The sequence below is a fragment of the Pteronotus mesoamericanus genome, unplaced genomic scaffold, assembly GCF_021234165.1.
Source record: "Pteronotus mesoamericanus isolate MK-2021 breed Mesoamerican mustached bat unplaced genomic scaffold, CSHL_Meso_final contig_269, whole genome shotgun sequence".
Taxonomy (NCBI): Eukaryota; Metazoa; Chordata; class Mammalia; order Chiroptera; family Mormoopidae; genus Pteronotus; species Pteronotus mesoamericanus.
In genome coordinates, this window is record NW_026555114.1 from 718,105 (window position 1) to 734,983 (window position 16,879).

At 37.0% G+C, this 16,879-nt stretch overlaps 1 protein-coding gene across 1 annotated transcript in view; it reads right to left on the minus strand.

Moving 5' to 3' along the window:
- The window catches only part of AATF (apoptosis antagonizing transcription factor), a 103,272-nt gene that overhangs the window by 56,634 nt on the left and 29,759 nt on the right, over nt 1-16,879 (minus strand). Inside the window, exons 5-8 of the mRNA XM_054574836.1 lie at nt 7,895-8,009; nt 6,443-6,644; nt 5,769-5,933; nt 4,130-4,213 (exon numbers count right to left, since the gene is read on the minus strand). Of these exons, the coding sequence (XP_054430811.1) occupies nt 4,130-4,213; nt 5,769-5,933; nt 6,443-6,644; nt 7,895-8,009 (566 nt within the window). The remainder of the gene's footprint in view (nt 1-4,129; nt 4,214-5,768; nt 5,934-6,442; nt 6,645-7,894; nt 8,010-16,879) is intronic.

Consider the following 16,879-nt stretch of genomic DNA (forward strand, 5'->3'; position numbering starts at 1 on the left):
AGGGAGGGGGGGGGAAATGGGAAGAACAGGAATAGGAGGCAAAGAGAAAAGGCAAGAAAAGAAAATGAATGTGCAGCTGCCTTGCGGCTCAGCAGATGTCGGGATGTGATGTACGAGGCTAGGATAAGCTGTCGTAGCCTGCTGCCAAAGAGTGGTAAGTGATTAAAGCCTGCACAGTTCTCAGCACCATATTTAGAATCTGCGGGGTTTCAAGACTTGCACCCATTCCTTGCTGTGCTGCCAGATGTTGGCAACTGGTCCAGTTCCTACTGACTGTGCATGGATGGCAGCAGTTGGTACAGCAGCAAAGCAATCTGGAATGCTTCCGGAGATGCTGTACATTAACAAGTGTCACCCATCATTCACCTTTACAGAAGGCTGAAACAACTCCAATTTGCTGCCACTTCTCTCTTGGGAAACAGCCAAGATAAAGTTGCGCCTGGCAGCCCCATTTGTTTCACTCAGGTGTTTCAGCTGCCTTGCTGACCTCTATTAGTTTAAGTTTTAATTTAGATTAACCCCAGCACCCCAATTAACCAGCAAGGGGAAAAGCTAAGATGTGACTAGTCATAACTCTGAAATCAGAATTTACCGAAGTTAAAATTATTAATTGGGATGAAGGGCCAGTCAAGTAATGCTATTTCTTTTTAAACAGACCTCGAAGCCAAAAAAAAAAGAAAAAATCATTCAGACTAAGGATTGCCAGTAGAAGCAACTTCTCCCCAGTAATTTCAGTTTATTTTATTAAGCCTATATAATTTATGATACACTTTCCATTGAATAATATACACTTCGATTAATGGAGACTGGAACATTTTTCATTTTTGATTGTCTCCCATGATCTCACACAATTATACACCATTAATATCCTATATCAGGTACTTCCTTAGACATTCTAGAACAAAATAGAGTTCCCCATTCTTCTGACAAATGGATACAGTGAGAGAAGAAAAGGGAAAAAGAATCAGGACCTCTGACTAGGGACACTTGAGGCCCCACCAATTCTCTTTCCTCTCATTACTTTTAAGCTTCACTATGGTAATAATTTTATTGAACCTCACAGAGTGAATAGAAAGAGTAATAGAAAGTTTCTTTCTCTTTTTAGGGCAAAACCAGAAGTTTCTGCAATATAGAATCACTTATTCTACTGGGTTTACAGTGCAATTTTCCCAAGTTCCTTCCTTCATATTCCATGTACATAATACAGCTATCATGGCTAAACCTTCAACAAGCAGTTGCAAATTTTTGGAAAAAGTTAACATATAAGGGTCCTTCCCCCCCACCAAAAAAAACCCTGGAATTACCTTCTGGAGGGCGAGCCTCTTGTAATACAGGCTTCCCCTACTAGGTGAGTATTCTAGGAACCCATCTTTATCAGTGTAGCAAATGGTGTTGTTATGAGAGGCTATCTTTGGCTTTGGTGAACTTCTTTTGAAGACCTTTCAGTGCGTTTGCCCATTTCATGAAGGATGATTTACAAGTGCACCTGCCCACACTGCGCTGAGTGTTTAGTAATTTTTGACCAAAACCAGCATGACCCCTGCACCCCACTCTCCCTATTCACCTGATCTCACCCCAAGCGATTTCTTTTGTTTCCACGGATGAAAAAGCTCTCAAAGGGAAATGTTTTGCAGTGTGGAAGAGGTGAAACAAAAAAAGGCAGAAACACTAAAAGGCATTAAGTGAGTTCAAAAACTGTTTTGAGCAGTGGAAAAATATCTCAATAGGTGTAGTACGTCAAATGGAGAGTACTTTGAAGGTGAATAAAGTTTAAACATGTAGGAATACACAATTTTTTATAAATAAATCCATTTTGGTGGGGTTTCCCCTCGTACTAGCCCTGACTGGTGTAGCTTGGTTGGTTGAGCATCGTCCCACAAAGCAAAAGGTTGCCGTTTTGACTTCCAGTCAGGGCACATGCCTGGGTTGCAGGTTCAGTCCCTGGTCGGGGTGTGTACAAGAGGTAGCCAATCAATATTTCTCTCTCACATCAATGTTTCTCTTCTTACTTTCTCTCTCCCTCTCTCTCTCTCTAAAAAAATAAATAAAACCTTTAAAAAAATTAACATACTAAAAATTTGGCAGAGAAAAAAATTACCATGATGAATAATGGTTGAACAAAAAACTGGTGCATCACCACTGAACAACATCCTCAATTCTCCAGAACTAGAAAGGGTACATCCTAAAGCACATTTCATTAAGTATGACTTATCAAGAGACCCAGAATTAGATTAAAGACTTAAGTCGTGACATCATAAAAGTCCTGGAGGAAAATATAGGCAGTAAAATTTCAGATATCCCAAGTAGCAATATTTTTGCTGATATATCTCCTAGGGCAAGGGAAATAAAGGAAAAAATAAATGAATAGTATTACATCAAATTAAAAAGCTTCTGCACAGCTAAAGAAAATATCATCAAAATGAAAAAGGTACTGACTGTATGGGAGAACATATCTGCCAATGATACATTGGACAAAGGTTTAAACTCCAAAATACACAAAGAACTCATATGACTCAACACCAGGAAAACAAACAATCCAATTAAAAACTGGGCAAAGGATCTGAATAGACATTTCTTCAAGAAGGACATAGAGATGGCCCATAGACATATGAAAAGATGCTCAACATCACTAGCCATCAGAGAGATGCAAATTAAAACCACAATGAGATATCTATCACTTTACATTGGTCAGAATGGCTATCAGTACTAAATCAATAAACAGGTGCTAAGGAGGATGTGGAGAAAAGAGAATCTTAGTACACTGCTGGTGGGAATGCAGACTGGTACAACCACTGTGGAAAACAGTATGGAGTTTTCTTAAAAAACTAAAAATGGAACTGCCTTTTGACCCAGAAATTCCACTGCTGGGAATATACCCTAAGAATCCCGAATCACCAATTCAAAGAACTTATGCACCCCTATGTTCACAACAGCGCAATTTACAACAGCCAAGTCCTGGAAACAGCCGAAGTGCCCGTCGGTAAATGAGTGGTACCACTGTGGTACACTTACACAATAGAATACTACACAACAGAAAGAAGGAACTCCTACCTTTTTCAACAGCATGGATGGACTGGAGAATATTATGTGAAGTGAAATAAGCCAGTCAGTGAGAGACAAATAATATGACCTCACCTATAAGAGGAATCTAATGAACAAAATAAACTAATGAGCAAAATAGAACCAGAAGCATGGAAACATGGAACAGACTGACAGCGACCAGAGGGCACGGGAGAGGGGGATAATGGTGGAACGAAGGGGAAGGGACTAGTCAAAGAACAGGTATGAATGACCCATAGACATGGAGAACAGTGTGGGGATTGATTGTGGGAGTGGGGAAGGGGCTGGGCAGAGGAGGGTCAAGGGGAAAAAATTGGGACAACTATAGAAGAATAACAATAAAAAATTATTTAAAAAATAAAAAAGAGACCTAGGATTATAGGAAATTATTTTAGTGCTTTAGAATAGCTCAAATGTTTAGTCTTCATTTAAAAGAGCAGCATGCCAAGAGAAAATAATGTCAGGAAAATAATTGGGGGATGTTTATGAAGAGGTAGTATTGAGAACAGAACCATATTTCAACTTCTACCAGTTCTGTCTGTCTTCAAAGCACTACAATATTATTATAATCAAAAGTAGCAGACAATCTCAATATACACTTAACTGATTTGAACAGGCACAAAAATAAAGACAAGAGACTTAATAGGTAACAGAACCAAAAGTGCAATTCAAGAATTCTGAGATCCCAGCCTTTTAGCTCCATCCCCATATAATAGTATTAATAATTGGACAAAAAAACAAATAACTAACAAAAAATCCTCCATTATCAAAAACAGCTAAGAAAGAATAATCAACCTGACTCAAAGAAGTTGAAACTATTTTACAGATAATTTACCCTCTGCAACAACTAACAAAGTAGCTGTAGCTATTTTCATTTCAAAAGGAAAAATGTAAGACAGAAGAAAAGTAACAGATCCAGAACTACACAATAAGTCAAGTCTGAGGAGTTTTAATTCCCTGTGTGACTCCATCCCCAAAGTAATCTACCTTTTGGTCAGAGAATTGTATCAGCTGTTTTGTAATGCTAAAACCTGATTTGTGACAAAAGTAAAGAGTGTGAAAATCATACCTGGTGGTAAAAGTCATCATCATCAAAGATTTCTTCATCCAAGTCCTTCAGGTGGGCATTGGCAGCGGCTTCAGGAAGAATTTCCTACATCAACAAGAAGAAAGGAAAGAGTGAATATCACTGAGGTTATCAAAATAAGGTAGCCACTATAAACAATGCATATACTAATCAAAGCACTGTTTTCCTTAAGATATAAAGAGCTCTTAAAATTAAAAAACAAACAATCCAATTGAAAAAATGGGCAAAAACATTAATAGGCACCTAACAAAATAAGAACCATAAATAGTAAAAAATCATTTGACACTATGTTTAACCTTGTTTTAATTAAATATATGCAAATTAAAACGAGAAAACATTTTCACCTCTAAAACTGGCAACACTCAGTATTGGAAAACACAGCTGGTGGGACTGGAAATTAATGCAGCCTTTTTGGAGGCAATTTGGCAACATCCATCAGGATTTAAAATGTGTATTCTTTTCTATTTAACTTTTCCACTTTGAGAAATCTATCCTTATGTTTACATAAATATAAAAATATGAATGCTCAGGAATGTTTCCTGTAGCACTGTTTTAACAACTGGAGACAACAAAATTATCCATTGTTTGAATAAATTATAGTATGTATCCATACAACAGAATACTCCAGACATTAGGAAAAATGAGGGAGATCTCTATATAATGATATAGAAAGTATCTAGAATATATTAAATTTAAAAAGTTGTAAGAGTTTATATATACTTCATAACATTTTATATATTTATATACACAGATATATCCATACCATTTAGTTTAAAAGAAAAGGTAACCGTATTTTTTAAAAGATTTTATTTATTTATTTTTACAGAGAGGGGAAGGGAGAAAGAGAGGACAGAAACATCAGTGTGTAGTTGGCTCTTGCACGCCCCGCACTGGGGACCTGGCCTACAACCCAGACATGTGCGCCGACTGGAAACTGAACTGGCGACCCTTTGGTTCACAGGCCAGCATTCAATCCACTGAGCCACACCAGCCAGGGCAAAAAAGGTAACCATATTTTCCATATGTACGTATGTGTATGTATATGTGTATGTGTTTGTATAGCTATATATAGATAAATAAGTGGATAATACCTGAAAGCTTATTATAACTATGAACATTGGTTAAATCTGAGGAGAGAAATACTCAGACTGTAAGGAATTTTACTTTTCACTTAAAATTCTTCTGAGCTTAAAACAAGGATTAAGTATGTATCTATTCTACTATATATAAGAGTTTCCTTTAAACAAAAGAATCTGACTATTCCTATTTTGGATCCTTGTCTGGAGTATCTAAACATCCAACATAAAGCCTAAAGAATGCACTTCAATACTGACATTTCTAAAGCAGCTGCTTTAAAACTGAATTTTAAAAACTGGATTGCAAATGCTACTATTACCAGACTCATATCAACCTCAAAATTAGAAGGCTACACACAAGTTAATAATAGATCTGTGTTAAAACCATAATCTTGGTTTCTCAACAGTCTAGAAGTGTTTTTTTCCTTTATTTCACTAACTTCTTATATCAAGAGTGATCCCTACAAGTAGGTGATCCGATTTTTCAGTTAATTAGCCTCGCAGAAACTGCTCCCCATAATCATCCTGCTTCACAGAGCTCTTACCGGTTGTCCTGGCAAACTCTCTGGGACAGGCTGTGCTGCCGGCTCGGGCTTGCCAAGAACTCGGTAGAGAGAGCGCTTGGTCTGTGTCCTCCGAAGTAATCTTTCTTTGTCCATCAGAATATGATCAATCTGAGTCAAGATTGAGCGTTCAAAGGCACCAAAACCCTGCAACAACATAAACCAGCGTTGGACAACACAGAAAGTCTGTGCTGAAGGCAAACACATTGGTTTCTCTATCATTCTGTGTCAGCCAACCCTTCTTTCAGGAGGGATCTTCTGTTAAAGACTGAGTTTGTAAATGGCTGTAATTTTTCCATTAGTCTCTAGTAAAAAAAAAAAAATTAGTCTTAAGTAGGTTGTATTACATTCCTGTACCTAGAGTTTAACTTTTGCGCCTTTAATAATAATGGTTTAACATCAACTTCATTTTTTATTTCCAACACGAACACTTACAAGGCCACGATTTCTAGAATAAAATATTCTAATAAAGTTAAAATCGTAAGTCTGAATGGTATAAACCCCGATGGTAAGAGTGCATTAAATTTTTTCTATGGAAATGACTAATTACCAGAGTGACATCATCCACAGAAATGAGCTGCGGTTCCAGTTCCCTAACACGGCTTCAGGCTGCCATAGCCTGTTCCACACACACGTGCACACACACATACACTTGCCTTCCCCAGTTTTCCAGAAGCCAGCTTGGTTTTATCGTGCCACTTCTGAAGGGTGCGGTTCCTGTAGACTGTAAAGTCAGCAAAGCGCTTTGCCATGAAACTAGGATAGTCATCCATCTCCAGCTTCCTCTTTGGTGGGGCCCTTCTCTGCTTCTTCTTCTCTTCTACCAGCTCTTCATCTTCACTGGAAATCTCATCCTCACTACAAAACCAGCAAGACTAGTAAGTCCAATGAAAATAAACATTACCCACATAAAAAGCTAGACTCCCATGGAGGAAAGAGTATTTAGGCCTTCCCTGTTCTGTGTACATTTTAACACCACAGATGTGAGGATGCCTTTTTGTTTGTTTGAAAAGAATGTTCATGAGGTCAAACAAAAACTCATGTAACTTTTCAAATAAATATAAAAATAATTGATTTAAAAATAATTCTCAAAAGGTAAGCAAATTATAAAATTAAACAAGATTGTAAAGACATTCTTAGAAATGCATATGAACCAGGCCTATACTGGGTACAAGAGGGTCTTTAAAAATTAAACATATAGTCACATTTTTACTACCTTAATCCCCAAATCAATAAGAAAAAATGTCTCCCTGTAACCAATTGTTCAGGAAAGCTGAATAATATTAGTTGAACCAAATGAAGAAAAGCTGAATGTGAAGTGAACGTGAAGGGGTAGGCGATAGAATTAGCATTAAACTGTAATATATATGTAACTGCCATGAGAAAGTACTACAGCCTCCAATTATATAGACAATTGCACTCATTGAATTACAGACCCTAACACACAGTAGGTGCTCAATAAATGTGAGTTTACTTTTCATCCCTCTAATTCAGTAGAAAAGAATGGAGCAAAAAATAAGCCCAAGAGAAAACAGTAAGCAGGTGCCATACATAGCAGGTTCAAACAAAGGGGCGGGGAGATGCTTCATCAAATGTGATAATTTCAGTAAAGAAAAGGTTTATTCTGCTGTTTTCTGAAATTTTCCACCCTTCAAAATAATTGCTGAGTGGAGGGGGGCAAAGGAACAACTGTAATAGCATAATCAATAAAATATAATTTAAAAAATAATAATTACTTCTTCCCTCACTGAAAAGAAGATGGCTGTGACCAGCGATTCCATGACATGGGCACAAAGTGCTTCATAAACATTAATTAAGCACTGATACCAAATGTGCTCTCATTTACTAATTTCAATAGCTCTAAAGAGAAGGCAAGTCTTTTGCTGAAGTCACAAAGAGAATAAGGCACAACAAAGTATAAAAATCCAAAACCTAATACCCAATTTTTGTGCCATCCTGGCCAAAAAGCCAGTTAAATGTAAGTGGCTCTTTCTATTTTACCAACATTAAGTCTGATAATCAGCCCGGAAAGGATTTAGCTTTCTTTCTCAAAAATGATGGAGAACTATTCAGATGAAAAGAAAATAAGCAACCCCATAGTTCCTTACCTTTCTGCTTTGGGCTTTGTTCCATCTACAAGATACCTAGTGTCTGGGTACTGGAAAAGCAGTTCTTCCTGAAGGTCTACCAATGACCTCAATAGTGCTTTCAGTGCCTTGTGACCTGGGAAATAAAGCACAGAGAAGGAACAATTATCACGGCTGCTGAGCAGTCCTGGCAGGGGTGGGAGAAGGGGGAGAAGGAGGGTGGCAGGCACAGGATACAAAGAGACTAAGAACTCTGAAATACAGGATTCGCAAAATGATATAATAACAATGCCTGCCTTATCAAGTTGTGAGGGACAAGCAAGGTAACATGTGTAAGGTGCTTAGAAAAGTGTCTACAATAAATTGTGAGTTCTTAAATTTAGTAAGACTGACAAATTCTTTCCGTGCCTGTCATCATAACCAATCTTTTTTTCCTTTAGTGTTAGTTTCTGCACATTACCCACTGGCCTCCTGAATTATCCCTCTATCAATCAACCCCTTAAGCAATTCCTCCTCTTCTCCTAAAGAGTGTAGTTTAGTTCCAGGATCCCTACCACCTCTACCACCCTCCCTTAGGAGATCTCATTTGCCTCTGATTTGAGCTACCACATCATTTAATCTCTTCACACATATCCTTATGAAAAGTTCTTGTTCACTTAAGAAAAACCCAGGTTAATGACTTTGTATTTGCAGTACTGAATTGTATATTAAAAATCTGCACATTGAGCCCTGGCTGGTGTGGCTCAGTGGATTGAGAGCCAGCCTGCAAAACAAAAGGTTGTTGGTTCGATTCCCGGTCAGGGCGCATGCCTGGGTTGTGGGTCTGGTTCCCGGTCAGGGGCGTATGAGAAGCAACTAATTGAAAATTTTTCACACATTAATGTTTCTCTCCCTCTTTTTCTCCCTCCCTTCCCCTCTCTCTAAAAGTAAATACATAAAAATCTTTTTTAAAAATGTGCACATCGAAAATATGTTCTCACCTGGCTTTCCTCACAGCCAACAGGTTGCATTTGTAATAGAGCTGGTCAGGATTAAGTCCATAGTCTACGGCTAAGAACTTTCAGAATAAAAACTGGCCTTCTGAGAACTGAATTCTTACCTTCTTTACCAGCCTAATCCTACCAAAGGGGCTAAGAACACTGATCATAGCTATTTGTGTGTTGGCAGCACTTGGACATCTCTCCTATGATCAAACTTCACATCTCCAGCAACTCTAAGAACCTCTCACATGGATGCTTCATCACTTGTTCAAATATACCATGTCAGAAACAGAACTTTTTTTCTTCCTACCTAATACTTCTCCCTTGTTTGATTTTTCTCATCTCTGTTTAATGTGTTTTCATAGAAGATCACTGACATTTTGGAGCCCTTATTGATAGCTAAATTGTATATGTTTCACTCTTACTCTCACTAATAGTTATCCATTTATCTCTGGCCGTGCTTCTATCACTCCTTCCCTCTTTCCCTTAAATAACTGCAATCTTCTCACAAGCATCCCTACTTTCATTTAGCAACCCCTACATTTACTTTTGTTTTATAAAAACCACACTAACTTCAGCAGACACAAACTTTAATTTAAGTGATTTTAATGAGTCTTATTTTATTTCTTCTGCTTCTACCCTGCCCATCATGAATAGCCTCCGCACTATTTCACATCCCAACTTGTTTCACCAACACATGAGTTAAGTCGGCTCTTCCTATACAGCATCCTGGAGCCTTCTATTTCAACATAAGAATAAAGGTAACCTAGCTGAGAAAGCCTTCTCAGATTGGTCAGGAAGAAATCAATGACCCAATAACTACTTTGTATTTCTTCAAATAGTCTGCATATAAGACTACATAAAAACAACTTCCTTGTTTAAAGTAAGACCCTTGATCCCATCTTTTATAAATTCTGCATTCTAATCCTTTTATAATAGTGCATATCCATACCACTTGGGAGGATCTGTAATATGTAATATTACCTGAAAAATCCAAAATGCCTTGTGTTCAAAACCAAGATCCTCAACCTATTGCTCTGAATCTTAAAATACAACAAAAAACAAAACAAAATTTCCACCAAATATAGAGATAACTTTTACTCATGAAGAAGAAAACAGTAATACCATATTATCCTTTGTTCTGTCAGCTTTTGGGGAATGGGTTAAGTATAGACAAGATGATAACACACACAACAAGGAAAAATAGAGTAAGACACTACAATTTTAAAGCCTAAAATCAGCCATTCTAAATACGGTAAGTATAGAAGCAGAACAAAGTAAAATTACGTAAAGATATGGGAAATTTTAGGAGGAGTAAGTAGAACAAAGAATACATACCCTGGCTGGTGTGGCTCAGTGGATTGAGCACCAGCCTGTGAAACAAAGGGTTGCCGGTTTGATTCAGTCAGGGCACATGCCTGGGTTGAGATCCAGGTCCCTAGTAAGGGGTATGTAAGAGGCAACCACACATTGATGTTTCTCTCCCTCTCTTTCTCCCTCCCTTCCTCTCTATCTAAAAATAAATAAATAAAATTTTTAAAAAATACAAATGATAACTACAAATATTATGTTACCACAAATGATAATCTATGAAAAGGTCTGAGAATAAGAGATATCCCAAGTAGCTCAGGTTCTGAAAGTATATGTTGTAGCAAGAACCTTAAAAAACAGAAAAGACACTAACACTTGGAAGGAAGCCCAAGAAAACACTGAAATCTTATCCAAATTCTACATATTAACCAATAATTTTAACTTCTTTTCTAGAAATGGCTATATTTTAAGAGACACAGCTCATGCTTTCCAAAATGAAACCACCAATCAACTTTGTATTTGCAAAGTAGTTTGCAAAATTCCCAAGACCTAGCCTTGAAAGTATTATTTTAAGTGAAATAAACCAGTCGCAAAAGGGCATATATGGTATGATTCCACTTACATGAGGTACCTAAAATAGTCACATTCATAGGAATAGAAAGCAGAATGGTGGTTGCCAGCGGCTGAAGGGAGGGGGCACGGGCACTTGCTGTTTAAGGGAACGGGTTCAGCCGGGGATGACGAAAAGCTCTGGAGAGGGATGATGGTGCTGGATGCATAACAATGCGGACATACCCACTTACACTGAACGACATGTACACTTCAAAATGGTTAAAATGGTACATTTTGTCATGTATATTTTACCGCAATTTTAACATACAATTCTACCATCCTAGACAAAATGCCATACAGATAAAGTAATCTATAGTCCCTTAATCTTGAGCCTAGTCAAAAAGAACAGGAAGGAAAAAAAGGAATATTATTCAGCCTTTAAAAAGAGGGAAATTCTGACACTTGCTGCAATATGGATGAACTTTGAGGACATTATGCTAAATGAAATGAGAGAGTCACAAAAAGACAAATCCTTTATCATTCCACTTATATGAGGTACCTAGAGTAGTCAAATTCATAGAAACACAAAGTTTGATAGTGGTTGCCAGAGGTTGGGGCAGAGGGAAAGTTGTTGTTTAATGAAGTACTGATATTTAGCTTTGCAAGATGAAAACGTTCTGCAGATTGGTTGCACAACAATGTGAATATACTTAACACTATTGAACTATACACTTACCAATGATTAGTACGGTAAATTTTATTACACATTTTTTTACCACAATAAGAATTAAAAAGAACAGAAAATACAAGTGCCTGTCCCTTAACTTCCTCTAAGTACCATGTGTCCATGATCTAAAACATGAATGAAGAACCACACAGGGAAGAAGCTGCAAAGCAGTCTATAATGTTTATAGCTGCTTGCCCTCAACAAGCAAGTCATAATTTGACTCTAACATGTAGCATAACCAAGAATTGTGAAAACATCCAACGAAAGACTACTACTTTTAAGGGCCACTTTCAAATAGCTATACAAGCCCTTTTATTTTGTTCAAGTCAGCTTTAAAAAATCCATTGCAGATATATTAGACAGCCTATCAATCCAACAAGAAAGCAGAGAGCCAATATCAGTAAATCAAAGTGTGGCTTTCTGTTAATACTCTCTCATATGTTCTCATTTTATACACCCCTTCGCCCAGTCAGAAAGTAGCCCTGAAGTATTTAAGCTCCATTCAGGGATAGCACCACCATGCATCAAAGTGTCAAGAGACCTACCAGAGATGAAATCTGCAATTCTGTGCTTCTAACCACCAAAAAAAAAGAAAAAAGAAAAAGTGAAAAAAAAAGTTTATCAAAGTCAAGTCACTAGTGGCCAACACATGGGCAATGGACAACTTCCTGTAAAGAGATTTAGAACCCAATTTTCATTTCTTTGCAATATTAGGGCCACATTTCCTTCTAGTCAGATTTTATGTAAAACCTGAGGAGACAAGGAGCAATCTTTTGCTGAATATGGCACGTCTCTTCAAAGTCACAGCTGACTAGAGTGAGGAAAGGCTCTCTCTTGGAGGCTCAAATCCAACAGCAAATTTTTCCCACACAAAACCAAACCAAACCCAAACAAACCCTTTTTATCATTCATATAGGGCTGAATTCTATTTGTTCAACCTTATGAATAAAAAAGAGAATGAAATCAATTGTTTCTAATTCACCTCTAGTTTTTTACCCAATTACTGTTAAGGTTAAAAGTTAAAAAAAAAAAAAAAAAGCAGAAGAAAAGCATCTCTCATCCTCTTGGCACATGGTCGCAAAAAAAAAAAAAAAAAACAAAAAAAAAAACCAACCCCCAAAAACCCAAACAAACAAACAAAAAACCCAGAAAGGAAAAGAAAAACAACCAAACACTGTCAAGGAGTTATGTTTATTTTTTCCTACATGGTCCATATCCAGAGACCTTTCCTTAAGAGGAGATTAAGAAGAACAGATGCCTCGTCATGTTATCAAGAGTCAACAGTCAACCTAAACATCTAGGTACCAGCTTTAGGAGTAATTTTCCAAGTAGAGAATAAGGAAAGAGTGCTTTACTAAGGGTCAGGAACCATGTATTCTAACTGACACTATCACTAACTAGTCATTTTATACCAATTTGACCAATGTAACCTCTTTTGAGTCTCAATTTTCTCATCTACAAAATGTAGATAATCCTTTGCCTGTTTATCTCACAGAATGAAGGTTAAAAAATAATATTTTTTATATGTTAAGGTATTTTACAAATTTTAAAATGCTATGGAAATATAAAGACTATTACCATCAGAAAATCATCATTTTCACATGGCAAAAATCTTAAGCTCTGCTTGTACTGATCTACAGCACTAGGGCTGAGCTAGTACTCAGAGTCCTATCTTAAGTATTCATTTACATGCTATCCATATGCAAGCATTCTATATAGAAAATGTCACCAATCTAAAAACCATTTCCACCTAACAGCTTTATTTTTTTCCCTGATTCATCTAGGCTGTCCAACAAAAACAAAATTGTAGGCAGAGAATAAGTTTGGACATGGGCGCACAGTTCATTAATTAGATTATAAGCCAATATGTAAAACATCTGGCAAGGGGATGGAGGTGGAATGGGCAGAGTGAATGTATAAAGTAAAATAAAGCTTACCTTATCAGTTTTTAAATATATGTAGTTATTTTTAAAATAAATATGGAAACATACAATTATTCATGTACAAGCATATATAAACTCCCACATTCCTATTACCCCCAGATAAATATATTAAACTGGAATGTACAGATTATAACAGCATTTTTTTTTTCTCCTTCGAAAGTAACTCTACAACTAGAGCTAAACTATAGGTCAAAATGACACACAATATGTTGGCCTGAGAACAATACTTTTCATTCAAATCCACACGAGCCTGCCACTTGCAGTAGTCATCCCCGGCAATTAATCCCCCAAGAAAGACGTTTGATTAAATCTTTTCAAGCAAATCCTTTGCTTTGCTTTTGTTAGTTCACTTCTTGTCAACATCTATTAAAATATGCCTTTAATTCTCCCACAATCTTAAAAAACACCGATTCCACTGTCTTCAACTTTAATCAACTGTATGGCCGGCATTTTTCATTTCATAATAATGTGCTGCTTGGAATTCAAGAGGCAGGCTCAGCATCAATCATCTGGTAAGAATTTTTCCACTGCAATAAATATGCAAATGAGGAGAGCCAGTCAGTCGTATTTCAGGCCCGACTTGCTAGTGTTTTAAAAAAGACACAAATTTATTAATTGCCGGTGGCCAGAGGAATCCTATTACTTTGGGCATTGATTACAAAGCTGTGTGAGTGATTATTGTGCAACTCGCAGGCTACCCAGGCATGAGGAAAAATTATTAAAGCAAGGCAGAGATTATCAACTCAGAATAACAATAAGCCTTAACATTTAGGCCCTAACTTCTTCAACAAAGAATTACGTGAAGGCTCCACTGTATCATAATTCCAAATTCTGTCAGTATTACTGTTTGGGCTTGTTCTATATTCCCCAAGCAGAATGGTGTTATCAGTAAGAAAGAGTACTGCAGGTTGCAAATTCCTTAACATCAACCATATGGATGAGTTGTTATCATTTCCAATGTGTGTCCAACTAGAATTTTTATATATCCATGTATGTATACCCATATACAGGTGTGTGCACATTCAGATCCCCAGATGTAGATACATGAATGTGCTATTACGAGGAATGTGGTTTTAACTGGAATCATAGGAGGATGGTTCCAGTGTATTGGTTAGTTCTGTGGACAAAAAGCAGAATTTTTTTTTTAATGGTACAAAATAACCACCCGGATAACTTTTCAAAGCAGGGCATGGGGACTTATATTCAAAAATCATGATGGTTAAGCCAAAAGCAGACTTCGGTTTCCATGCCTCCGAGGGTACCACAGTAGAAGGCACGCAATCTATGGAGGGGTCTACAGAGAAAACGGTTTGATAGGCTAATTCTGAATGCAAAGTGTTTTTGTGAGAAACATTCAGCCCAAGACATATTAAATCAAATAAGAAAGGACTCAGTGGGCAAAACTTATTTTTTCCTCTTAAGAGAATGATGTGGGGAATTGGGGGAGTAAGTGGAAGTTGAAATAAGGGAAAGATGAAGAGACATATGATAAAATATGTTGGGTGAGCCCCTCACAGAAAGAAACAAAAAGAAAAAACCCTTAACATTTTACATTACTGCCACACTAAGTAACATGATAGATAGTGTGCTTTTGAGTTCTGTGGAGGGACATCCCACTCAAGCTGTAATTTCTGACCAGGCATGAATTTATAAGGAAGGGAAAAGAACTGTAGAATTTCTTAGGTTTCCCTGAATACTCTTCTCAAATACCTTGATGAAGTGTGTCAATAAATCCTTAAAAAGCCCTATAGGACACAGCAATCTAACTGATCAATGTACTTCCTGAAATCCACTACAGTTACCTTCCACTTCACAGTTCTTAGACAGCCTCCACTGCTCCAGAGTACTTCCCTAAAAAAGGAAATTGATTTTTCCCCTTTAAATAGAAAGAGCAAAGGCTCAAAATACGAGGCACTTCAAATACAAGTTTATTTACAAGTAATTGTTTAAACTAATAGGAGTTACCCAGGGAGAATGAGGATACTCTCATTTTTATTTGGTAGATTTTTTAACTGTTTGAATATCTTCTCTATTTTTATTTATTTTAATTAAACTTATTGGGGTGACATTAGTTAATAGGATCATATATGTTTCAAGTGTGCATTTCTATGACATATGATCTGTATATTGCATGTGTGCCCACCATCCAAAGTCAAATCATCTTCCATCACCATGTATTCGGCCCCTTTACCCTTTGCTACCCCCACCCCCTTTCCTCTGGTAACCACCATATTGTTGTCTGTGTCTATAAGCTTGTTTTATATCTCATGTTTGAATATATATATATATATACTTTTGTTTGAATATATCTCACATTTGAATATATATTACTCTTATAATTTAAAATACTATTAAAATTTAAAGTTAACTTTAAAGAAGGTTACTAAAAATAAAATTAGAACCACAATCCAAATAACCCTGTTTCATAGAAATCATCTGATCCTTTCATATTAAAAAGGCTTTAAATAAATAGCCTCTTAGGTAGTGAAACTATCGCTGACTAAAATGCCCAAATTCTCCATAGAGTACAGGTCTAGAAGTAACTCCTTTCAAAATGGGGATTCAGAGAATACCTTTCTGAAAATCAGTATTCGCATGCAGAATTAATCACTCCTTTCTCAGTATCATTCATATCATTGCTACCACATGTACCATATTGTACTGTGAGTCGGATTTTACTACACTGTTAGCTGCTTGAGAGCAGAGACCTCACTCTGTCACTCTAGCATTCAACGTATCACCTGGGCCATAAAAAGTATCCTACAGTACCAGAGGGGACCAGAAAAGAACCCAGAATTATCTTCTGGAAGGCAGGCCCCTTGCAGTACAGGCTTCCCCCACTAGGTGAGTGTTCGAGGAACTCATCTGTATCAGCGTACCAGCTGGCGTTGTTGTGAGAGACTGCGTACAGCTTCAGTGAATTTTTTTTTTTTTTTAATTTTAATGATGGGTGATTTAAGAGGGTACCTGCCCATATCTTGTTGAATGTTTAGCAGTTTTTGACCAAAATGATTTAACCCCTGTGCCCCACCCTCCCTATTCACCCAATCACACCCAAGAGACATTTTTTGGTTTCCCCAGATGAAAATAAGTCCTCAAAGGGAAACATTTTGCTGATGTGGCAGAGGTAAAACAAAAAACAGCAGAGGCACTAAAAAACATCAAAATTGACGCATTCAAAAACTGTTTTGAGCAGTGGGGAAAAAATGTTTCAAAAGGTGTATCGCATCAAATGGGGAGTACTTTGAAGGTGACTGAAGTTTAAACATGTAAGAATAAATACACAATTTTTTTACAAATAAATTCTGGGCTTTTTTGGGTCCACTCTCATATTTTAGTTGCAGAAAAATGACACCTAAGTCACAGAGCAAAACATCTAATTACACTATCATTTCCAAATCTAAAGGACGACAAGCGAACAAACTGTGGAGTCCATCCCTGCTAATTAAGAATTATGAGTATGCATAGAGAATTAAGAGTATGCATCCTCTAC